The following is a 25271-nucleotide window of genomic DNA, read 5'->3' on the forward strand; positions in this document are numbered from 1 at the left end:
GTTAAGCGCACTGGCTGTTCTTCCAGAGGTCCTGAGTTCAATTCCCAGCAACCACATGGTAGCTCACAACCATCTGTAATGAGATCTGGAATCCTCTTCTGGCCTGCAGGTAGACATGCAGGAGAAACACTATATAGAATAAATCAATAAATCTTAAAGTATGTGTGTTTGTTGTCATTTTGTTTTGGGTCCTGGGGCTGGAACCCAGAGCCTCACATATACTAAACAACCACTCTATAACTACTTTCAGGCCCACAATACAAGTGTTTTTGTTTTTCAGACAGGATCTCTCTATCCCTGACTGGCCTGGAAATCAGAGATCCACTGGCCGTTGTCTCCCAAGTGCTAGTATTAAAGATATACACCACTTTAGCTGGGCAGTGGTGGTGCACACCTTTAAAGGCAGGTGGATTTCATTCTTTCTTCTGTAGCTGCTAACCTTATCGAAAGGAGGCCAAGGTCGTTACCAGTTTCTCTCCTGTATTTGATCTTTTGGGCACAGCAAACATTACCATGTCTATCAGCAAAGACTATTTCTTATAATTGGTTAGGAGATATAGTTAGATTCTTCTTCAATTTAACAGCCAAAAATATGGAAATCACCCATTTTACCAGCTGATGATCTTAATAACCCCTTCCTGAGTTTCCCAACCCAGGGCAAATTTGTCTAGCAGAACCAATGCCAGGCAGAGATTCACAGCAGTGGGGGGGGGGGGAGTATTTCCTATAGATTTCAATTCAGACCCATCCACTCAGGGAAGTAGATCCATATGCAAATGCCTGGAAGAGCCTTCCTGTGCCCCTGGTCATGACCAGCTCAGTGTGAAGATGCTGTAACTTCTCTGACCAGTTTCTGCTTACCAGATGTTGTAAGAACTTCCTCTCCAGTGTCCAGTTTACCAAAAGCCAAAGCTTTGGTTAGCTTCTGACTGTTCTGTTGTGGTATGGGAGAGGTAGAAAGATTATCTGTTCTTAGTCCACAAAGAGAACTGGCATGTGCTCAAACCTGCAATCAGGCAGCAAGCCCGCCTTTTCTACATAGAGGATCTCTTCAATAGTGTCCCTGAAACTAGAGAACCAATTAGTAGCACTATCTGCAACTACCTCGAATCAAAGCATAGTGACCAATTGGTCCTCTAGAGATACGACACCAAGAAGTCATCCAGAGCAGACCCATGCTCACCAGGCAGCCGCACTTACCGTCAGCCATAGCAGATACCTCATCTTGAAGTGCAAGGATCAGCTTGGCCTCTCTAGTGAGGTACTGGCAGCGGCGCTCCTCATGCTGCAGGACAGTGGCAATGCGCCGGGACAAGTTATGTAGACAGTTTATCACTGATGGGTCAGCATTGGCCTGTGCGAGAGAGGCCAAACGCTCAAAATATGTATACAGAGACATATTATTTAAAAGGAGCTTATACACGTGCATAGCAAAAGTGCAGACCACAAAGAAGGTCCTCTCCATTTCCTCCACTAGGTTCCTCCTCATAGTAATTACTGTCCAGAATCCCTGTGCATGTCTACAGCCTACCTACACAAATGCTGGCTGACACCCCATCTTATTTTTATATCTCGGGAACAACTGTAGTGACTCTATGGGAGTCCTCTAAGGGGAACACATTCCTACTATGCTAGGACTATACAGAAAAGAAGGGACAGCTAAGGGCATGTTATGTGATCTGGGTCACAAGTCATCTGAGGAAGGACATCCAACTGAGCAGAGAAAGCTAGTCAAACACATAGAGCACTCAGAACAGAGGCTGCCCTGAGCAAAATCTTGGAGGTTTCTGTAATCGCTGCTGTGCACTGACCATTCAGGAACATGTCTGGCCTACAGTATACAGGAATTCATTCACAACAGGCTGTGTTGTTACAGAACATGTAATACAGAAGCATTATGCTGTTTTCTGAATATCTGTCAGGGGTGAGTTCTTCCTAGCAAAGAAGACCTAAGTTAACTAGAATACCAGTAGGCTCCAGGCCTAATCATCCTGCCTCCCCAACCCCATTTTGTATCCACACTGACTAGGTAAAAGTGGCATGCAAAAGTTCTCAGGTTAGAAGTGTCCCTCACCCCTCTGAAACCTATCAGAGACCACAGTCAACCAGCAGGTGTACACACCCAGACCAAGGGTGGAGCAGGCCACTGTGGGATCTATGGAGATGCTTGAAGGAGCAGATAACTGAGCCAAGCATGACTCAGCGCTTCTAGAGGCCACCAGGACTGCTGAGTAATACTTTGGGGTACAGGGTTAGAAGGAAGAGGGACAAATGGCACTACTGATTAGGCCCTCTGATGCTGTTTTCCCATCCTGTGGATTTTCCAGATGACTCTGTGCTTGCTACTTTTAAGTAAAAATCTTACCCAGACCACACTTTGTTCACCTGGAGTGGAGATTTTCCATACTGTCAGTAAGTCCCATCTTCACAAAGAGAACTAGCACATGGGCAGGCTTGCAATCAGCTGTCTGCCCTGACTCTGCAGGCCTACAGCATCCCCTGACCATGTCCTAAACAGGATGATTTACAGGATATATGCAACTGCCTCAAAATAAAACACACATTTAGGAGAGTCTGAGTGAAAACATTTCCACTAGAAAAGCAGGGAGAAAATAATCTTGGACACAGAAAACTCCTTTGAGGAAGGACTGAAGAGGAGCCACTAGCTGAGGCACAAAAGCATCCCTACATCAGCTGCTGGGGACCAACTGTTCATATTTCGCCTTTGTGCAAAGTGACACAAAGTAAAATTTTTCTTCTCCCCACCCATGAAAGGCTCAGTGACATGCACTGAAGGGATATCTGGTATGTCTTGTTTGCACAGGCTAACCCTGAGCAAGCTGCCTTCAGCTCCAAGCTAAGCAGGGACATGCAGAGAAAGCAGCCACCCAGAACATGCCAGACTTTAATACGAATGCTTATAAAGTACATACTTGGAGCTAGGCGTGATAGCTTATCCCTATAATGCTAGCACTTGGAAGGCAGAGATAGAAGGATCAAGTTTAAGTCTACATATGAAGTTTGAGGCCAGCCTAGTCTATATGACACCACCATCTCAAACAAAGAAACAAAGTGAACTTTCACAGTACAGAACAGGAAGCAGCACCAAGTGACTGTGTCATCATCCATGGGGCCTCCTGCCAAAAGCTTGTACCCAAATGAAAGACCTCCATAGTCACTTCCAGTCTGCAGGGTGCAGAAAGTTGGGAAGCAGGTCTCACAGTCTACTCAATGAGACAAATCTGGATGTGGAAAATGTGATGGGACAATGGGACAGCCAAGACTAGAAGAGAAAGATACACCACTCACACTGAGTGGAGTCTGCATCATGGCTCACACAGGCCAACTGGAAAACTATGTTCTCAATCAGAAATTTTTAATAGACCAGGTACTAGTTAATACCAACTTACTGTGGTGAATTCTTATCAAGTTGAAAAGTATATTACGGCATAAAATAAGAACCATTACTTTAGCCTTTAATCCCAGTACTTGGGAGGCAGAGACAAGTGGATCTCTGTGAATTCAAGGCCAGCCTGGTTTATGGAGTGAGTTCCAGGACAAGCTCTACAGTGAAACCCTGTCTCGAAAAAACAAAACAAAAACAAAAAAAATTTTTTTTACTTTATAGATAAGTCTTGTAGTAAAGGAATAATGAATAAAAATACAACAGACACGAGGCACATGCCTGTGATCCTAGCAGAAGGATCAGTTCTAGGTCATCCTCAGATATATAAGAACTTATGACCAGCCTGAGATATTTAAGACCGTGTCTAAAAAGAAACAAAAGGTAGGCGTGGTGGCACACACCTTTAATCCCAGGACTCAGGAGGCAGAGGCAGGCAGATCTCTGAGTTTAAGGCTAGCCTGGTCTACAGAGGGAGTTCTAAGACAGCAGGGATACAGAGAGAAACCCTGTCTCAAAATAAAAATGGGTGTGGGAGGGGCAGGACAGAAAGATGGCTCAGTAGTTAAGAGCACTTATGCTCCTCCAGAGGTCCTGAGTTCTGTTCCTAGCACACATCAAGGGGTTCACAACTGCTTGTAACCTCAGCTCCAAAGGATCTGACGCCTCTTCTGGCCTTGGAAAGATACCCATTTACTCATGCACACATAAAAATAAATCTAAAACAAAAGAATGGACATGAGGCCCAAGACTTGCTTTAAGATATAGAGGCAAGGGGCTGGAGAGATGGCTCAGTGGTTAAGAGCATCGGCTGCTCTTCCCAGCACATGGCAGCTCACAACTGTAACTGCAGTTCCAAGGGATTCAATACCCTCACACAGACTTACACACAGGCAAAACACCAATAAAATAAAAATAAATAAATCTTTTTAAAAAAAGATACAGAGGCATAAAAACTGCCATTGGACTCCTCATGGGTTTCCTGTTAAGAGGGATAAAATATGAATCTAGATAGCAGTGATAAATAAGATGAATAATACATAGTGAATTATATTATAAATGTATTAGGTATAATTAAATTCTTTGTTTTATTTATGATTTGATGTTTTAGGTCAGGATCTTACTATACAGTAGAAGACATGTGCAGTTATGCCTGACATAAATTGTCTATTTTTTTATTTTTTTAGGGTAATAGGGCACTAAAACAGGGCTTCATTAGCCCACGCTGGTCTCAAGATCCCTGTGACCTTGAATTCCTACTTGTCCTATTGCAGCTCCCCAGGTGCTGGGCCATAGAAATGCACTGCCTGCTCTAGCGAGTGCTCATCTGTCTTTTTCAGACAGATCGCACTCTGGGGCATAGGCTGGCCTCAAATCTGTAGCAATTCTCCTGCATCAGCTTCCCAAGCGCTGGTGTGTGACACCACATACTTTTTGTTTGTTTGTTAAACTTATTTAATTTTGTTTTATGTGCAATGGTGTTTTGTCTGTGTGAGAGTGTTGATCTCCTGGAACTGTAGTTACAAAGAATTGTGAGCTGCCATCTTGGCACTGGGAATTGAACCCGGGTCCTCTGGAAGAGCAGCCAGTGCTCTTGACTGCTGAGCCTTCTCTCCAACCCCCACCACACACTTTAAAATGGGAAACATTCAGGACTAGAGATGTAGCTTAATAACAGAGTGCTTGTCCAACATGCATGAGGCCCTGGGTTTCATCACTACTGTTAATAAAGTAAATTTTGTTATAAGTATGTATTTTACAAAAATGTTCAAGGAGGAAGAGGAAGGAAACACAATGAGCTATGCTCCACCTGCACACCAAAAGGGTAAGTGCCATGCCCATGGTCTGAGCTCTGGGCCAATGAAAAACTCACTGGAAACTGGCTCTTCTCCCTCAGGTCCCCTTCCTGATCTAAACACTCATGTAAACACTCACCCTCAGTGCAAACACCACATTAAAAAGAATCATGGTGGGTGCTTCCCGCTTTGGAGATGGGTCTGTTTTGGAGACCTGTAAAAGAGCATAATTCTAATAAATCCAAAGACACAGCATCCAGTCTGTCTATTTGTTTGTGACAGGCTATCACTATGAACTGCAGGGTGACGCTAGAATTACTATGGATCCAAGCTGGTCTTGAACTCACAGTGATTCTACCTCAGGCTCTCTAACTAGAATTGGAGGGATGAGACACCACAGCCAGCAGACAGCTTTAACTTTCTACAGGAAGTTGTTAGATCTTTCTACTCCATGCATGGAGAAAGGCTCCAGAGCATGGTAAAAATGAGAGAAACACATCCCCAGGGTCTTTGAGGTGTTGGTGCTTTTGCTCAAACAGTCATCCATACAAACCGATGAATCTCATGTGTGGAAGGAGCAGAATGGCTGGGGCTGGAGTTCCATGACTGAAGGAATCAACTGACAATGCCCAAAAAAGACAGGACAGAAAGGGATGTAAGTGGCTGGAGAACCCAGACCATGCCTCTATTGCCATGGCAAGTACTCAGGACATTTAGAGATAGGACAGTGCTCAGCAGCCCTGATGAAAGGAGGCAGCCAGTCTTGCTACAGAACCAAGTCGCTCTCTCTTCCCATTCTGGCATCCAGGCAGCTCCAGTCACAAACACCAAGGCATCCAAAGGTACCACCCTGAGCTCTTCGAGCCCAATTAAAAGTGCTGCCTAGAGAGGGAGTTAGAACTCTCCCTATAACATCCAGGAACCGTACCCATCCCTGCCAGTCACCGCAATTCTACAGGAAGTGACCATCAACTCTCCTCACCCATAGACAGGAACCCAAGCTCGGTCATTAAATACCATTGTAAGGATGGAAGGTATTATCAAAGGGGCAAGATACTTCCTGTTGCCCTCAGAAGCGCCTCACATTGATAAAGCTGGCAAGTCACAGCACAGCCTTTTATACATTCCTGTATGAATCTAGGTGATGCTGCTATGGATCCTGCCTGGATTTAGAGCTGACTGGCTCTAGTGGACAGGCTCCTTTGGGTAACAGCACATTCCACCTTGCTAACACTCCTCAGTACCCAAATACTCGTTTATCAGGAAACAAATATAAAAAGGTCAGCATGACAATACATACTAAAATATGTTGGCTATTAAAATATCATTTAACGGAAGTGTTTGCACCATTTTTTAGAAGGTGCAGGAATTAGACAATTGTTAGTTAACTCATTCTATTGCCTTTTCTGGACACAAATACCCTATACATGAGGAAAGGCCACAGAGGAGGCACAGAATGTAGTCAGCAAAAGCTAGTGACAGAAAGCTGGGGATGGAGCCCAGTGGGCCAACAACCACATAGCACATTGAAAGGCTTGAGTTCCATTCATCACTAAATGAAAAAAAAAAAAAAAAACAAACAAACAACTAGTGGCTGGGACTATAGACAGGGCAAGTACCCCCTGTCATTCTCTACTGGATTCCCAGGACCTACAAAGGTACACAATTCATGGCAAGCAGCTGATCAGGTCTGCTGCCCCAAGGGCACATTCACCAGCATTGATGTCAGCACAGTCCTGACCCTCAGAGCCAGAAGCCAGCCCCTCCCACCCTAGAAAGATCCTACCTGCTGAGGGCCATACCTGCCCCAGACCATGCTGCAGCAGTGTCGGGTGCCCAACAAACCGTACGTTATCAATCTTCAGTTCAAATTTTTGGCCACACATTTCAGACTTGGTTGCCAAAATTGTTGCCAGAATAACATCCGAGAACCTTAAAATTTTAAAAAGGTAGATGGAGATGCATTAATGAAAATCAGAGCACCATGCCCAGGTACCCGAAAGGGGGGAGTGGCTCAGGAAATGACAGTTCTGTGGAGCTACTTGTCCCCAGTGGGCGGCATTTCATCAGTGGCTCTCTTGCAGCAATCCCAAGGTTAGGGACGTGAAGTCACCAGAATTACAGGTGGAAGGCAGGAGAAGCACAGGCTGAAGGCACATGCTGTCGTTTATTGCATGCTGTATGAATTAGAAGAGAAACAGCTGTGGTTTGCATTGAAAAGATCGGCTGGGGCTGGCACTGCCTCAGGAGCCACTGATTGAGGCTCACAGGCAGAAGGGCCTCTCCTGACTGTACTTTGGTTTGTAGAACTGTGCTTCTCAATCTCCGTGACCCCAAACCATCCATAACAGGGCCACAAAAAGGACCAGAGGACAGAGCTCAAAGACGCATGCAGTATGCTAACTACATCCCTTTCAGCATAGCTGCTCAGCCCTTCCCTTATCCTGAATACTTAAACTTCTCAGTTCTTCTTGAGGGAATGTGGTACAAGGCATGCAGACACACTGTGTTACAGGAACACGGGATGCACAGAAACAAGTGTCATGGGGAAGTGGGAATGGCTGGGGTGTGAGAGCTCACCCCTTCCAATACGCATCTGTACATCTGTGCCCCTGCTGGCAAACCTAGTCCTCCATGTCTGGGGGATCTGGATAAGTGAGTTGCCTAAAGGGAGGAGAGCACTGGGGCCTGGTGTTGCCGCTTATCTCCGAGACCAGGGACTGAGGGCCTCCAATGTTGATACACGAGCACTGTTTCTGATCTGGCCCTGAGGAGAGCAAGCACCTACACTCACCTATCTACTAAGGAACGCTTTCTACTATCTAGGAGGGTAGTTTGGGAAAGACAGCTATCTCTAGCACTATCAAGACCATAGTCTGCCCCGGCAGGGAGACCCTTCAGTCCTGAAAGAGTCTATCTGGGATGACATTCCACTGTGGGACCTTAGTCTTGTTTCTTCTAGAGACATTCTCAGTTGTAGGAAGGGAGACAGACTGACATCACAACTCCTCCATTGCAAGATGGAAAAGGAAGGTCAGCTTTAAGCAGCTCATGTGTCTCAATTCCAAAGCAGCAAATGACGCTGAGATAGGACGTATCTAGGAGGGGCATCCATTCCCGGCCACTCTACACAGAGCAGGGCCATAAGAAGAGTGACCTGGAGGCAATCCGGAATAGAAGCCTGGCCATGGCCAACATGTGAGACAAGCAGCTGTGCATTTCCCCCACTTCTACCCATGCCAGCAAAAAAAGTCCAGGCTGCTGTGGCCTGGAGGGCTTGCACTGGCTCCCTGCAGAATGAGCAGGACCCTCCAGCTGCTACAGGGCTTCTGGGCCCCCATATACAGCAGACACAGACAGTTGGTCAGAAAGGGCTTCCCTGCCCTTTGCAATGCGGGTTTGGTCAAACCTTTCAGCACCAGTCTCAACACTGACATTCTGGACCCTGCAGGACCCATAGCCAAGTCCTTAGTTCCTGCTTTTTTGGAACATTAGTGGCTGGGTGAACAAACAGATATGGAAGACTCCAGCATCTCAGACCAGGGAGTCTACATAGCTCTCTCTGCCCTACTCCACCTGTTTGAAGAACACACCAGGATATTCAAACACTTCGGCTCTGATCCAGCCAACATTTCACGTCACATCTAAACAAGCAGCACCCGGCATTCTACCGTCCAATGACTTAGTACACAAAAGTAGCAAATGGGAGAATGACCTTAACTACTCCACAACAAAACTCCCTTCACAGTCAAAAACCTCCACTAAAAACCCTGCTGTCATCAAGAGCCACAGACATGCCTTAGCTCAGGCCATGGATTCCCAGAGGAAGCAGTGGTATCCCAGCTTCCATTCATTAATACCAACATCCAAATAAGCCCTTGAAGGAATCAAATCAAATCTTTCCCCAGTAAGAGGCACAGAGCTGTGTGTGCTTAAGTTAAGCCACAATGCCTTAAGGGCTATCATAGAAGTTCCTGCTTAGCTGACCTTTCTGTTCATCCAAGCAGGTCTAAGCTGCATGCTACCTCTTACCATTATACATTTATGATGAAAATCCACCTGCTTGGCTGTGGAATTCACACAGTGTTTGATGACATAATGTGCACAAAGATAAAGTCATCTTGAGGCCAGGAAAGGGGTACAATTTACACATAGCAAATTCCGAGGGACAAGGTTTACCGTTTCCAAAATTTACAAAAATCCTTTTGATGAAAACATAGTAAATGTAATATAAGACAATAAAACAGTTGCTACAAAAACGAAAAATTTCTAACTTGAACATCTAAGAAAAGCATATTTAGGAAGACATGACATTCCAGTTGAAAACAAGCCAGGATTCTGTTTTTAATAAATCATTCTGGAGTAGGGTTACCCAAAAACAGAGAGGGAGAAAGATGGGAGAGGATTCAACTCTACGTCCTCAACTTGCCTCTTTTTTTTTTTAATGTATATGACTGTTTCTTCCTGCATGTATGTATGTAACCAGTGTGTACCTGAGCCTATGGAGGCCAGATCAAGTCACTGGATCCCCTGAAACTGAAGTTACAGATAGTTGTGAGCTGCCATATGGGTGCTGGGGATTGAATCCAGGTCCTCTCAAGAGCAAGTGTTCTTAAGCACTGGACCTCTCCTCAGCCTCTCAGCCCACCTATCGATGGAAATTCACATACACTGTCTGTGCATCCACAGCCCACACAAGACGCCTGTTGGGGGGCAGGACAGTGCAGCCTGCAGAAGCTCCATATCGCCTTCATGGGGACATTTTTGTCACTACTTAGTTTCATCTAATCCTGAGTATCTAACTAAACACTCAAAATACTCAAATGCTGTTAATAGTATGTGTGTCTGTCTGTCTCCCTCCCTTCCTCTCCCTCTCAAAACTAAAGGCAAGAAGCAATGATCATGGCCCCTGCTGTGGCAGTAGAACAGGGAGATGAGAAACCCACACCTGTTGGCCCAACACCACAGGGCTACTAGCTCCTATTTGGGGAGGAGGCTTGCACAGTACACCTGGTCCAGAAGTCTCTCTGGTGCCAGCCAACCATGCTTTAGGTTCTCGGGGGATGTGAAATAGCTAACTAATTCTGGGTGGGAAAAGGGCAGAGGCTGTGGGAAAATCTGGGCTTTTGAGAGGCAGGGAGGGTTCCAAGCTAGGGCCTATGCACCTCGTTAGTCATTCTTCAACACTGGGAGAAATTAGGCAGTAAGCACAATTACAAGAAGAGAAGGCAGCCGGAATCAAGACAGAAAAAGGGAGGCGAGATCTTGGTCTTACCCTGCAACCAATTGCTCATCGGTTGGAGGACATGGCTTGCTGAAATGGGAACAGGACCATCAAGACCAAACAAAACATTGTTTCTTCAAAACCACCAAGTTATGTTACAAGGCTGTTTTATAAAAACAGTACTAAAGTCTAGCAGAAGCACCATTACAAAGTATCAGCTGAATTAAGCGACTTACCAGATGAGAAAGAAGACATACATACCCCAGATGAACACTTACGTGGGATTTTTCTCACTAAAGCTCAAATTCTCACAAACAAATCCAGGCCAGGAGAGAATGAGAGTCACTGTTCAGAACCCAGGACAACATCAGCAGGCTAGACCCTAGTGCCACAGACTCAACTGGACAGCTGGGGACAAGTATCTGATCTTTCTAAAAGACCAAATAAGATGCCCAGACAGAAAAGTCTTCCAAACTGGGGTGTCATGAGTATGGTCCAGCCCCAGTTCCTGAAACACTGTGGACAACTGCATATTGACCTCCCCGAGCCTCTACCCCAGCTGGTAAGGAGGTCACAGTAGAATCAAGCAAGCATGCTTTTGTCAGAAAACTGGGGGTTCTGTACTATCTGACCTGGTCTTTAGGAGTTTAATATTTCATGTTCCTATGAGGAACACTTTATTCTAGAACATGCTGTGTTCCAAGCAACCATGGAAAGCTACATAAGGGCCCTACCTGGACCACCCATTGTGGCTCCCAGTCCAGTCTGCTGGATGGCTAAACACCCACATAAGAGAAATGGATATCAAAGAAGCCCTTTCCTAGCAGTTTCAAACTTAAGTTCATCAGATTAGATAGCGCTGAGGGTGAGATGTCTAATAGACTTCACCCAGAATCCTAGCAGCTCAAGCCTCACTCAGCTTTATCGCCTAAAACTAGACAAGTCACAATGGGATATCCGACAGAACTTTTTACAGCAGCGATACATTCCAAGCATGCATCTATAATTTGCTAGCCACTGGATTCCTGAAGTGGGGGCAGGGGAATGACACAGGGGACAGGACGCTAGGAGCTGGACTCTTTTATTTTTCTTTAATTTTACAGTTGTTAGTTTATTGACTGATTGGTTTTGTTTACTTGTTTTGTTTTGAGACAGGGTCTCCCATATCCCAAATTAACCTCAAATCCACTATAAAGTCAAGGATGACCCTGACCTTCTGATCCACTTGCCTCTACCTCTTAAATTCTGGGATTACAGGAACTCACCACCAGGCCCAGTTTATGAAGTGTTGGGAATCCAGCCCCACTGGCCTGTGCCCATGATCCTGACTGAACAGCACAGTTCTGGTCCTTGGTTACAAAGGCAGACAGCCCCACTGGCTGTTGGCACCTGGAAAGCTGACTGCAGAAATATCCTGTAGGTCCGAAAAGGAGAGCACGTCTGGGAAGAGCCAGGGGACAGAGAATGGCTTTGCTGTAGCACTGCTTCAAAGGAAGCTAGAGAGTTGGGGGGGGATCTTGTGCCTGGCAGAGAACTGGACCCCAAAGGGAATTAATCTGCATCTTGTAATCATGGAGACAAGGACCAGCAGATACAATAAAGTTAAAATTACCAAATGAAGCAATTCTCAAGTTCATTGAAGAATTCAGACAAAAGCCCTCTCCTCCCATGGTTGTCTCTTTTGAATCATGCTAAATACTCATATGAGTCCCTAGAAAACATCTTTGTAAATCTCTGAAATTCACTTGCAGGAATTAGATGCTGTTGTCATCCCTAGGAAATTTCGCTATGAAAGACTGTTCAAAGCCAGGCATAGTAGCATGCTGTCCTTTGATGCCAGTATCTAGAGGCAGAAGCAGAGGGAGATGGATCTCTGTGAGTTCGAGACCAGCCTGGTCTACAGAGATTACAAGACAGTCAGGGTTACACAGAGACACCCTGTCTTGAAAAACCCAGGAAAAAAAAGAAAAAAAAAAAAGCAAATGAGGCTGTTGAAAGTCTCCTCTCCAGTGAACTTGGGGGGAGGTGACCGTGAGGACAGTCCTGCTCCACAGCAGTCTGCAGCACCCATGAAAAACAAGACACACCTACGCAGTATGCGGGGGCAAAAGGGTTTTGTTTGGTTTTGTTGTTTTGAGATAGTCTCATGTAGGCCAGGGTAGCCTCAAAACTTACTAAGGATTTGAGGCTGGCCTTAAATTCTTGATCCTCCTTGCATCCACCTTTCCAAGTGCTATTGTCCCAGGCAGGTATCACCACAGTCAGCTGAAGCAAAAGCTGTGTGCCTATGACACATTTATTTCAAACCACCATCCTTAAGCAGGGGAATCCCATAGGCCTGTCTATCAAAAAATGTCCTCTAAAAAAAACCAGCAATTTTCTATCCCCAGCCACCCCAACCTGCCCCCCACACACACTCCTACCATGAGCACAGGAGAGAATACAAACCACACTTGGGGCGCTGAAGATGTGGCTCATAGATCAACACTGTTCCTGTGTTGTTCATGCCTAGCACGCATGAAGCCCTGGGTCTCATCCCCAGAACCACATTAAACTAAATATAGTGTCACATGCCTGTCACCCCAGGTGAGTTGTCACTCTGCTTGAGAGGTAGGAGCAGGAAGATCAGAAGTTCAAGATCATCCTCAGCTACACAGAGGTCAGCGTGAAACCTTGCCACAAAAACTAAAAGTGAGATAAAATAAGATAAAAACAAAAAAACAAAAGCCCACATACTTTGGGTACTGCAATCACAGAGGTGAATATGGTGCCTCCTCAAAGATCTGACAGAAAACAGCACTGACTCACTACATCCCAAAGACCCAGCGTGGGAGTCTCAGCTATGTTTTCCTGGGACAGCGGAAGCCCTATCCTTTTCCCCACAGGCCTTGTCTATGTTTCAGGGGATCCAGGGCAAGTAAGTCACAATCTTCTCTGTTTCCTAGACTTATGTTCTCTCTTACTAACCTTTAAAGTGCACCTAAGAAAGCAGAAAGGGCCTGTAGAGGTGACCCAGTGGTTAAGAGCACTGGCTGCTCTTCCTGAGGACCCATGTTCAATTTCCAGCACCCACATGGCTGCTCACAACTGTAGTAACTCCAGTTCCAGGGGATTTGACACTCTCACACAAACATTCATGCAAGCAAAACATCTTTAATAAAATAAATTAAAAAAAAAGAAAGGCAAAGCGGTTGCTCACAATGTAGACCTGACAGTCCTCCTAGACACAGAGAAAGAGCGAACACAGGGGGAAGGACTGGCCTTTCCCCCAGGCCTGAAGGAGTGTCAGTCATGGCAGCCCCAGCTGCCACTGTCACCTGAGAGAGAATGTGCCCAGGCTAAGGAATCAGGCTGAGGACTGCGAAGGGATCTGCCTTCCTCTCAGAGCCTCTCACTGGAAACAATGTAACCGGTGGACATACCTCGTCCATCTTCTGACTCCTTTACCAGCCACAGTTGCCACTGGGCTGAAATCTATAAGTCAGAGACGGGCAGTACAACCCGCTTTTCACTAACTAAAAGCATTCACTACATGGAAGAGAAGGGCACCAGATTTCTCAGAGGGACAAACATCTGGGTCAACAGGAGGGTGGAGCTCTGGCCAGGCCTGCTGCCCAGAATGACTGGTGAGCCCTTACCTGGAGTCACCATCCTGGTCATCAACATGTTCACCCGTATTGTTGACAGCGTATCTGCTGCGTGGTTTATCTGAGTGAGGGCAAAAGAAGAAAGGCTAAGAAAGTAGGATCTCTCCACACACAGGATTGTGGGGGCTATTAAAACCCACGGCTTCCGCTGTCTACACAATTATTATTCAGCTACAAAGAGGAACAAACTCATACATCCTGAAAATAGTAGGTTGAATGAAATAAGTCTGATACACAATGCCAAACATTACTTAATATGAAAATTCTATAATAAGCAAATTCACAGGGATACAAAGGCAACTGGACATTAGCAAGGGCTGGGAACAAGGGAAAATGAATTATTACTTATCATTACAGAACTTCACTTTAAATCATGAAACCTTTGGAAATGCATAATGGTGACAGTTTCACAATGGAAATAATGCAGTTAATGCTACTGAAATCACGTACTTAACGTGGTTTAAATGGCAAGACTTGCGTTATAATAAAAAACGTTCAGGGTTAGGGATGCATGTAGCTCAGTGATAGCGCTTAATCAGCATGCGAGACCAGGGCCCATCTGGAGAACAGAAAAGATTGTAAGAAGGTTTCCAAGAAGTGATGACAATGTGAGAAAATGGCTTTGCTGCTCTTTGGAGGAGGGAACTGAGACAGGATCTTACTATGCAGCCAGGGTCAGCCTCAATCTCTATACAGCTAAGGCTGGACTTGAACTCCTAAACTAGCTCCTAAATTTTGAATATTACAGTGTTGGGATTACAAATGTGGACTGTCATGCCCAGATATGGCCCTTAATTTTCTTACATAAAAATTTATATAAACATAATTATATGCATGGCAAATATACATTTAAACATCCTAAATGTGAAATAGTGATTAGATAGGAAAGAGAAAAGAATTTTTTTTGTTTTGGTTTTTCGAGACAGGGTTTCTCTGTAGCTGTTGGAATCTGTCCTAGAACTAGCTCAGGCTGGCCTCGAACTCACAGAGATCCGCCTGCTTCTGCCTCCTGAGTGCTGGGATTAAAGGTGTGCGCCACCACCACCCGGCAAGAAAAGAATTTTTAAAAGTACATACCATAGCCTTCATACGATACACATAAACAATTCTTTACTAGAACACTATGGTTTAAAAACTTGGTTTAAAACCCATATGAAAAATCAGGGGTGATGGTGCATGTGAGACATCTCTGTGGGCAGCGCCTGTTATGCTAGTGTGAAATGGCAACATTGTGTCCATAGCCTTGTGTTAGGGATGCAGACAGGTGAACTGCAGGGCTCCAGTCAAGCTAAGACATTAATCTCAAGATTCAGTGTGATCCTATTAAAAAAATAAACTAAGAAGGGATTGGGAAAGACATCCCAGTGTCAACCTCTGGCCTCTACAGATGCCAAAGTATGAACACATATGCACATACACACATGCTTATATATAAAAATAAATATATATAATTATATATAAATTAACATATATAATTATATATAAATTAAAAATAGGCAGGTGGAATGTGCCTTTCTTCTCTCTCTTTTCCCTTTCAAAACAAGGTTTCTCTATGTAACATCTCTTGCTGTCCTGGAATTTGCTTTTATAGACCAGGCTGGCCTCAAACTCACTTGAGACCCACCTGCCTCTGCCTCCTAAATCCTGGGATTAAAGGCCATGTGCCACCCTGTCTGGTTTGAATATGCCTTTTTCTGATATCAATTTTTAGGAGGCAGAGGCAGAAAGATCTACATGTGTCTGAAGCCAATCTGATTTACACACTGAGTTCTAGGCCAAACAAAATATAGAGAGACATTGTCTCAAAAATAAAAATAATAAAAACAACAAATAGAGGTTGGAGAAACAGTTTAGCTGTTAAGAGTACTGACTGCTTAGGACTTGTCTTAGATTCCGAGCACCTATAAAGTGGCTCACAACTGCCTGTAACTCCAGTTCTAAGTGATGAACTCTCTGGCCACATGGGCACTGCACACATGTGATACACAAGCACACGTGCAAGCAAAAAGTCCAGACACATAAAATAAAATAAATACACTTTTAAAATAAAAATAAATAAATAGAGCAGGGTGGCGGAGGTGAGTATCTTTAATCCCAGCACTCAGGAGGCAGAAGAAGGCAGATCTCTGAGCCTGAAGCCAGTCTAGTCTACAGAGGGAGGTCCAGGACAGTCAGGGCTATACAGAGAAATCACGTCTCAAAGAATATACATACATACATACATACATACATACATACATACATACATACACACACACACACACACATATATATATATACATGCACGCGCGCGCACGCGCACACACACACACACACACAGAAGAGAGAGGGACTCTAAAGAGAGTCATATGCTAGTAAGGGAGAGAAGAATGAACAGAATAGTTAGGATGCAGTCCAATGTTGAAACACTTACAAGGCCCTGGGTCCCATGTCACCACTGAAAGAAAAATTGGGTGAAAGAATAGAAAATATGCTATTTTTTTGTTTTGTTTTGTTTTTTTAAGTTTCTTTTTTTTCTTTTTTTAATATTTATTTGTTTATTTTGTGTACAATATTCTGTCTGTGTGTATACCTGCAAGGCAGAAGAGGGCATCAGACCCCATTACAGATGGTTGTGAGCCACCATGTGGTTGCTGGGAATTGAACTCAGGACCTTTGGAAGAGCAGGCAATGCTCTTAACCTCTGAGCCATCTCTCCAGCCCTTTGTTTTGTTTTTTTGAGACAGGGTTTCTCTGTGGTTTTGGAGCCTGTCCTGGAACTAGCGCTGCTGTAGACCAGGCTGGTCTCGAACTCACAGAGATCCACCTGCCTCTGCCTCCCGAGTGCTGGGATTAAAGGCGTGGGCCACCATCACCCGGCTATGCTATTTTATTGAATGGGAATATCCAACAGAAAGGTTTTTTTTTCCTACCCTATTGATCAGAACATTTCAAAAAGCTACTTCTGCTCTTTGATCTCAGAGGCAGAAGCAAGAGGTTGAAAGAACTGTCAGTGTTTGCAAACATTGTTACACAGATATTGTGCTGCCTTCTGAGGCCTACCACCTCAAGAAGTTAGCCTGTGGCGAACATGCCTACCCTACCAAGCACAAGTGAAAGTCTACTAGAGTGCCAAGACTAAGAGACAAAACATAGCCAGTACTGGGCAAACGAAGCAGCCAGGCATGGTGGCTTGTGCCTTTACTCCACCACTTGGAAGGCAGAGGTAGGCATATCTCTCTTGAGGCCAGCCTGATGTACATAGGGCTTCTGGGCCAGGAAGAAGTCCCTGTGTCAAAAAAAAAAAAAATACAAAGTATCTATTGCAGATTCAGGATTGAATTTTGTGAAGGAGCAACATCTCAACCCAAGAAGGGGCTACAGCAGCATCCCAGCATCCGGCTCACACTACGAATTTCAACTGTCTTATAATAATGTTCTAGCTCTAAAAACTAGGTGGGAAGAAAGCTGCCTCTACTTCCACCTCCAACAAAACACCAACCATTTGAAGGTAGAGGCTAACACAATTGATACTAAAGTTTCTGGTGAAAAATAGTCAAAATTTCCCAGGATAATACTGAAGCAGAAAAGGCAGTATCTGTAGTAAACAGAAAACAAAACGGTGACTCACATGTAAAGAGGCCATTAAAGAGAGAAGAAAGGAGCTAGGAATGTAGTCAGTTGGTACGGTACTTGCTTAGCATGTACGAAGCCCTAGGACCATATAAAAGCAAGTTATGGTACACGCCTGTAATCACAGCACTCCGGAGGTGAGAGCTAGAGGTCAACCTTAGATGCATGGAAGTCATCCTCAGCTACATGAGACTTTGTGTCAAAGAATAAAATGAAAAAATAAACACTGGAATTTAGCGTATGGTAGAGGTGAGGTGAATTACTCAATAAGATGATATAGCCATATAGAAAATTGAATTATGTTGGTTTTTTAGGACCAACATCCAAGGAAATCCAGCAACCATATGGCCACATTCTGGCCTGTCTCCGTTTTCCTTCCATAGGGATCTAGAGACAAGCAAGCAGCATACGCTTAACTCTCAGCAAGTGCCCAAACTCTAACAGCTCTTAGGAGCCTCTACCTTAGATCAAGATAAATAAATTTTAAGACCAAGAGTGGTGGTTCACACCTTTAATCCTAGCATTCAGGAGGCAGAAGTATGAAGATCTCTATAAATTCAAGACCAGTCTGGTCTAACTCCAGGCAGCCAGGGATACACAGCAGGACCCTATCTTAAGTAAGGAAATGAATTCATTTTAAAGCAAGACAACAAATGTCCTAAAGAAAAACTCAGGAGCGCTTTCTCCTATTAATAATCTTGAAATGCAAAAATAATTTTGTGGGCGGTGGTGTCGCACAGAATCCCAGCACTCGGAGGCAGAGGCAGGCAGATCTCTGTGAGTTCGAGGTCAGCCTGGTCTACAAGAGCTAGTTTCAGGATAGGCTCCAAAGCTAGAGAAACCCTGTCTCAAAAAAATCAAAATAATAATAATAATAATCTTGAAATGCTCACTTGCAAACCTAGCACCCTAGAACCAGAGAGGAAGGGTACACAGTAAATTCCAAGCCAGCCTGGAATACAGAGTTAAGCCCTGACTCGAAACAAACTGACATCACCCTCCTCAAGCAGAGCAGAAGGCCTTAGAGATAGCAAAACTCAGAAACCACAAGGGACTAGATTGAAAACCTGATCTGTAAAAATCAAAATTCTGGAAAACTACACTGAAAAAGTAAACTAGCTACTTACTGTGATTATTAAAAAAAAAATTCCTTTTTGTGTTTCTGAGACAGGATCTTACCTTGTAGCTCTGACTAATCAGAACCTCACTGTATAGACCAGGCTGGCCTGGGACTCAGAGATATCGGCCATCTCTGCATCTCCAGCGCTGAAATTCATGGCATGCACCACCACTCCTGATCCAAAAGTCTTACTTTGCTTTGTTTTGTTTTTCAAGACAAGGTTTCTCTATGTAGTCCTGGCTGTTCTGGAACTCACTCTGTAGCGGAGGCTGCCTCGAACTCATAGAGACCCGCCTGCCTCTGCCTCCCAAGTGCTGGAATTAAAGGCGTGCGCCACCACAGCCCAGCAAAATTCTTACTTTTACTCAAATATATAAATAACTCAAGTCTATAAGGAAAAACTAAGTATTCAAGAGGAAAATCAGGCACGGGATATGAATTCTCTGAAAAGTAAATTCAAATGGCTCTGAAAACAGGAAAACATGCTTGTTCTCAATAAGACAAATGCACAATAAAACTATCAGATACAGGAAGGCGGTGGAGGCGCACGCCTTTAATCCCAGCACTCATGAGATAGAGGTAGGAGGATCTCCGTGAGTTAGAAGTCAACCTGATCTACAGAGTGGGTTCCAGGGCAGTCAGAGCTAAGCCGAGAAACCCTGTCTCTAAAAACCAAACCAAAACCAACACTATCAGATGCAGCTGACTAAGAGACTGAAAATGAACCTGTTTAGGACATGACCATTAGCCCTCAGACTCAACCATGTGACTCGAGACTTGTTCGCACAGATATTCTACAGAAGAATAACATCCAGACGGACAAGCACAGTTTGCCGAGGCTTTGTTGATGATGGTGGTGGTGGTGGGCATGGTGTGCGACCTAAAAGCACAGGCGGAGGCCAGAACAAACTGTGAAGTGTCTTCCTTTATTGGCATCTTACTGCCTTGAGATGGGGTCTCTCACTGAATCAGAACATGACCCTGCAGGCTAGGCTGACTGGCCAGGGAGCTCTCGGGATCAGCCCATTTGTCAATGGGACATTACAGGCACCACAGCCATGCCAGCGTTTTTTATATCGATGCTGGGGGTTTAAAGTGACATCCTCATTCTTGGAGAGCAAGTGTTCTTACCCACTGAATCACCTGTCCAGCCTCCAAAAGACTGAAAAAACTGTAACGGAGGACCAGATGAACAATTCATAGACTGCTCATCTTGAGGAATCCGCTGCAGTCATTAAAGAACAAGGCCTCTACAAAGGTTGATCCTGTGTTCAAGATACAAAGTACAAATAAAAATGAAGAGTGTAGTTTCACTTCTACTTAGAACATACTGTGTGCTTATGCTTGTTTCCCAGAAGGTTCTGGAGAATGGTAAAGGTGGTACCCCCTTCAGGGGCTATGGGAGGGGGTCCTGAGAACATACCAACTTTGTTGTTGTAGTTTAGCACCTCTGTATCACATTACCAAGTTTTAAAAATAACATTCACCCAGAGGAAGCCTACATTGTCATACAGAGGTGCACTACCACTAAGGATGTGTTCAACAGATGGAAGCGGATTCAAGGCAGAGGACGCACAAAAACGAGCATCCTGAGATTTGCTGGGGGTTTCGGGGGGCGACGCAGTATTTCACTGTTCGGTGGGCTCACTTTTGGAATTTATGTGGGGGGGGGTGATTATCAAAACGGTGAGCGGTTGTCCCCGCAGTAGGTAAGGAGCAGAGCTCAAGGGCAACTTCAGACCTTACAATGATTTATATTTTTTATATATTAATTATTGTAAAATAATAAATTCGTGTTTGTGTGTAAAATCTTGTGTCTTTGTTTCTATTCGGAGAAGAGGTTGGCCTTGAACTCATGGCAATACTCCCGCCTCGGCCTCCTGAGAGCTGGGATTACACGCGTGCACCACGGCTAGCGCCTGCAATTCTTAGGTATTTATAAACTGTTTCATAGACTGGAGACTCCGGAGTCGTGCCGTGGCCCTTTTCCTCCTCCTCCTCGGCACGGGGCCCTGCCGTGCGGGCAGGGCGGGTGGCCGCCGGGCGCCACTTACTTGTCTGGGACGCGGGGTGCTCCTGGCTCCTCTGGAAGGGGTACCTGAAGAGCAGCTTATTGCCCCTGCTGCCCGAGCTCACCAGGATCACGCTGATGGGACTGGTGTTGTCCCCCATGCTGCGGGGGCCGGGGCGGGGGCCTGAGGGGAACACTGAGGGTAGGAGCCGGAGCCAGGAACCGGCCCCACACCTACACAGAGGAAGCCGGCGCCACAGCCGGGACCCAAACGCGCGCGCGTCCTCACTCTCGCGAGACTTCCCCGGTGCCGGGGAAAAGTGCCGGAGAACAGAGCCGGAGACGGCCTGCAGTCAGGGCCTCTGCGCAGGCGTAGACGGCCGGAAGCGCAGGCTTCTCTGAGCTGCTGGGGCTCTCCTAAGAAGTGTCTGTAGTTCATATGCTTGATTTGACCAGAGCGTATAAACTTAAAAGTACAAGAAGAAACCGGGACTATGCAGAGAAGCTGTCTCGAAAAACCAAACAAACAAATACATACATACAAATAAACAAACTATATATATATATAGAGAGAGAGAGGGGGGGGGTCGGGCTCATATCAATCTGGGTATCACATAACAAAGACGCATTCATTTATTTTATTTGTTTCCTAAAATTTATTAAGACAAAAAGTAGTCTTATTACATTTTTTTTCAACTATTACTCAGAGAGAAGATATCTGATTATTTGCCAGTGTCTGAGAATTGCGCTTACGTTTGCCCTTTGATGGTTTGGATGTGTGGTGTGAAAGGGATGTTTTTGCTCGCTTTGCAAGCCTTTATTCCAGTCTTGTTGAATTGTCTGTTACTGAGGTCTCCCAAATTACCCACCAGGGGTCCCTAGAATGGAAGTTAGGAGTCAGGGGAGTAGGAAGGGGCAGTGAGGTTGGGAGGGAAGCAGATGGGAATATGGGACTGGGTTCCTGGGGACAGTTAAAAGACGTCGTGGGACCTTCCCACCAAGACGGCAAGAGTAGGTGTCCAGGCGCTTGGGCCAGGAAGGGCTGTGGTCCAGGCTTTCCTCCGTTTGCCAGGGCCTTGGGACTCCAATGGTCATCTCTGGGATAGGAAGGGCCTTAATGAAGGAGCCCAGGGTTTCCACTGTTCCTACCTTAGGACCCGCTTTTTGCCAGCAACTTTCACGGGAGCTTTCGCGGTTTACTCTTCTGTGTAATTACTAGTGACAGCCAGGCTTAGTGGTGGAGACCTGTGTTTCTAGCTACAAGGGAGACCAACGTAGGGGGGAAGTTAAAGCTAGCCTGGGCAACTCCGTGAAACCTTCTCGGGGACAGAGAAGGCTGCAGGTGTTGCTTAGTGGTTAGCACGTGGCCATCACGCACCAAGCCCTGGGCTCAATCTTTTCTACCACCGCTAACTCTAAAATAGCGGTGGAAACAACTGGTGCTGCGTGCAGGGGAAGGACCAGACCACTGCAGCAGTCTGGTGTACTTCCTTCCCAGGCAGCCTCACCCAGTACTGACAGCAGGGAGCGGAGAGCCCAGGACCGCCTCAGGGGCATCATCTCAAGGTGCAGCATCTCAGCCCCCCCCCCCCCCAGCTGTCTGCATCATTGCTAAGAAACCCCATCTGCTATTACAGAAATCAGAACTATGGTCACACTGTGGTCTGTGGATCCATGAACACCACTGTGGACCCCGGTTCTCTCACCAGGAGTAGGACTGGAAACTTTTCAGTGAAGCACCAGGGCCAGCCTCAGATTCCGCTGAGTTAAGTCCCATAGAAGTGTGTCCTCTTTTTTTTTTTTTTTTTAATGTACTTTGGTCTTTGGCCTGCATGTCTGTGTGAGGGAGTTGGAACCAATGGAACCTGAATTACAGACAGTTGTGAGCTGCCATGTGGGTGCTGGGAATTGAACCTGGGTCCTCTGGAAGAATGGCCAATAGTAAGCCATCCCTCCAGTCCCCATGAGCCCTCATTTCAAATTTAAGCAATGTGCTTTCATAACCTTCTTTATAGAAGAAGTAGACTTTTGGAAACTTGAACTTTGGAACCTTACTCCCCAGCCCCCAGGGTCTCCCTTGTGCCGAGTAGGAGGCCATAGGGATGCCAGGCCTTATCAATCCTGTCACTTGGTCAACCAGAGGGCTGGGTGGGGCTCACAGACACTATCTGGGAGCCACCTTCTCCACTGGGTGTTCCTGCCTCTCCAAGAAAGAGCCACTTGCCCAGAATTGCAAAAGGATAGTTTTAAATGCCAGTCCTGAATTCCTGTCACTAGAGGCGACCCTTCATTGCACTGAAGTGGACGTTAAGCCTACTCCATCGTAGAGGTTTAAACAATGAAACTGAACTCACAAAGCTAATTTACCCTCCCAACACAGTCACCTTTCTTGGGGGCTTCTACAGATCCCCCAGCCTGGTCTTCTACTTGATTGACCCAACAGACATCTCAGCCTAGTTACTCAAGCTCGGGATGTACCTGGAGCTTGCAATTCTGACTGCAGATCAGCAGTTTCAGCATCCTGGACTCTGCACAGGTCTGGGCTCTTTGTGTTCACAGGTGGAGAAACCAAGACTGGCTTTTCTCCAGGCAGCACCCCAGCCTACACCACCATACAGCTGGGTCCCTCCTCCGCTGGAATCATGGGCACATTTAAATCCCTCTAAGCTTCTATTTCCTCACCTTAAAAACCCCAGTGATGATAGAACTGCCCTTACAGAGAGAGTTTGGTGTGAAGAACTTGGAAAGCACTTGATAAATGTCACTGATCCTAGGTCACACAAAAGCAATCCAGTATAAACCTGCTGCCAAATACATACGATAGCATTGGGAGGCTTTAAAAAAATGTGCTTAGAATATCTCTTTTTTATGATTTATTTATTTTTATGTGTATTGGTGTTTTGCCTGTGAGGGTGCCAGACACCTGGAACTGGAGTTATAAGCAGTTGTGAGCCACCATGTGGGTGCTGGGAGTTGAACTCAGGCCCTCTGGAAGAGAAGCCAGTGCTTTTAACCCCTGAGCCATCTCTCTAACCCACTTAGAATCTCTCTTAATCCTGATATTTGGACATTCTTTTATTCTTTTGTTTTGTTTGTCTGATTTGTTTTGAAACAGGGTCTCTCTACATAGTTTTGGTTGTCCTGGACTGAGTAGATCAGGCTGGCCAGTTGAACTCACGGAGATCTGCCTCCTGAGTGCTGGGATGAACAGTGTGTGCCAAACTCAACTACTCTTTATTTACTTTTATTTTATGTATTTTATAGTCTGATTTGCTTTGATACCTGAGACTCAGAACTTCAAGGCTGGCTGAAGAGATGGCTCAGCGATTAAGAGCATTGACCCGGATTCAATTCCCAGCACAAACATGGCAGCTCACAACTGTCTGTAACTCAAGTTCCAGTGGCTCCAACACCCTCACACAGATACGCAGTTTACACATCAACGCATAAAAAAATAAATAAAAAAATTCAAGACCGTCCTTGGGTATATAGTAAGTTTGAGGCCAGTTCTAGACACACAAAACACTGCCTGCCCAAAAACAAAAGTAAAAGTGAGTAGATTAAAAAAAATAATAATAACAGGTAGTTCTGGTCGTCGTCTATCGCCTCGCTATAGCTGTTTGAGGGAAGAAGGAGGAAAATCCCCCGGTCTCCTTGGAGTGCCACAGCAAACATCCTTAAGTATTTCTGTCGACCAGATTCCTGGAAGAAACTCTAGCAGGGTCAAAGGCCACATTGAAATTGTGTTGAGCCAAGCTTGCCACCAAGAGCCCAACAGTCACCATGATGCTGAGCACAGAGGGCCGGGAGGGGTTCGTGGTGAAGGTCAGGGGCCTCCCCTGGTCCTGCTCAGCCGAGGAAGTGATGCGCTTCTTCTCTGATTGCAAAATCCAAAATGGCACATCAGGTGTTTGTTTCATCTACACCAGAGAAGGCAGACCAAGTGGTGAAGCGTTTGTCGAACTTGAATCTGAAGATGAGTGAAATTGGCTTTAAAGAAAGACAGAGAAACCATGGGACACAGATATGTTGAAGTATTCAAGTCCAACAGTGTTGAAATGGATTGGGTGTTAAAGCATACAGGTCCAAATAGTCCTGATACTGCCAATGATGGCTTTGTATGGCTTAGAGGACTCCCATTTGGCTGTAGCAAAGAAGAAATTGTTCAGTTCTTTTCGGGGCTGGAAATTGTGCCAAATGGGATGACACTGCCGGTGGACTTTCAGGGGCGCAGCACAGGGGAGGCCTTTGTGCAGTTTGCTTCACAGGAGATAGCTGAAAAGGCCTTAAAGAAACACAAGGAAAGAATAGGGCACAGGTACATTGAGATCTTCAAGAGTAGCAGAGCTTAAGTCCGGACCCACTATGATCCGCCTCGAAAGCTCATGACTATGCAGCGCCTGGGTCCTTATGATAGGCCAGGGGCAGGAAGAGGGTATAATAGCATTGGCAGAGGAG

General features: G+C 45.4%; 1 protein-coding gene and 1 pseudogene across 3 annotated transcripts in view; one reads left to right on the forward strand and one right to left on the reverse strand.

The window, feature by feature from the left end:
- Positions 1-21086, reverse strand: part of Nprl3 (NPR3 like, GATOR1 complex subunit) — a 39428-nt gene extending 18342 nt beyond the window's left edge. Inside the window, exons 1-6 of one of the 3 annotated variants that reach the window (XM_050132903.1) lie at positions 20857-21086; positions 14062-14131; positions 10475-10513; positions 7002-7131; positions 5339-5413; positions 1201-1354 (exon numbers count right to left, since the gene is read on the reverse strand). In XM_050132903.1, the coding sequence (XP_049988860.1) occupies positions 1201-1354; positions 5339-5413; positions 7002-7131; positions 10475-10513; positions 14062-14131; positions 20857-20974 (586 nt within the window). In that variant the 5' untranslated portion in view covers positions 20975-21086. Of the gene's footprint in view, positions 1-1200; positions 1355-5338; positions 5414-7001; positions 7132-10474; positions 10514-14061; positions 14132-20856 lie in introns of those variants that run through there. The other 2 variants (XM_050132970.1, XM_050133021.1) reach the window with 2 other exon arrangements.
- A 3278-nt stretch (positions 21087-24364) lies between these two features.
- LOC126497714 (heterogeneous nuclear ribonucleoprotein H2-like) overlaps positions 24365-25271 on the forward strand; it is a 6101-nt pseudogene continuing 5194 nt past the window's right edge.

Source organism: Alexandromys fortis, unplaced genomic scaffold (genome assembly GCF_014885135.2).
Source record: "Alexandromys fortis isolate MF-2015 unplaced genomic scaffold, M_Fortis_MF-2015_v1.1 scaffold_29, whole genome shotgun sequence".
Taxonomy (NCBI): domain Eukaryota; kingdom Metazoa; phylum Chordata; class Mammalia; order Rodentia; family Cricetidae; genus Alexandromys; species Alexandromys fortis.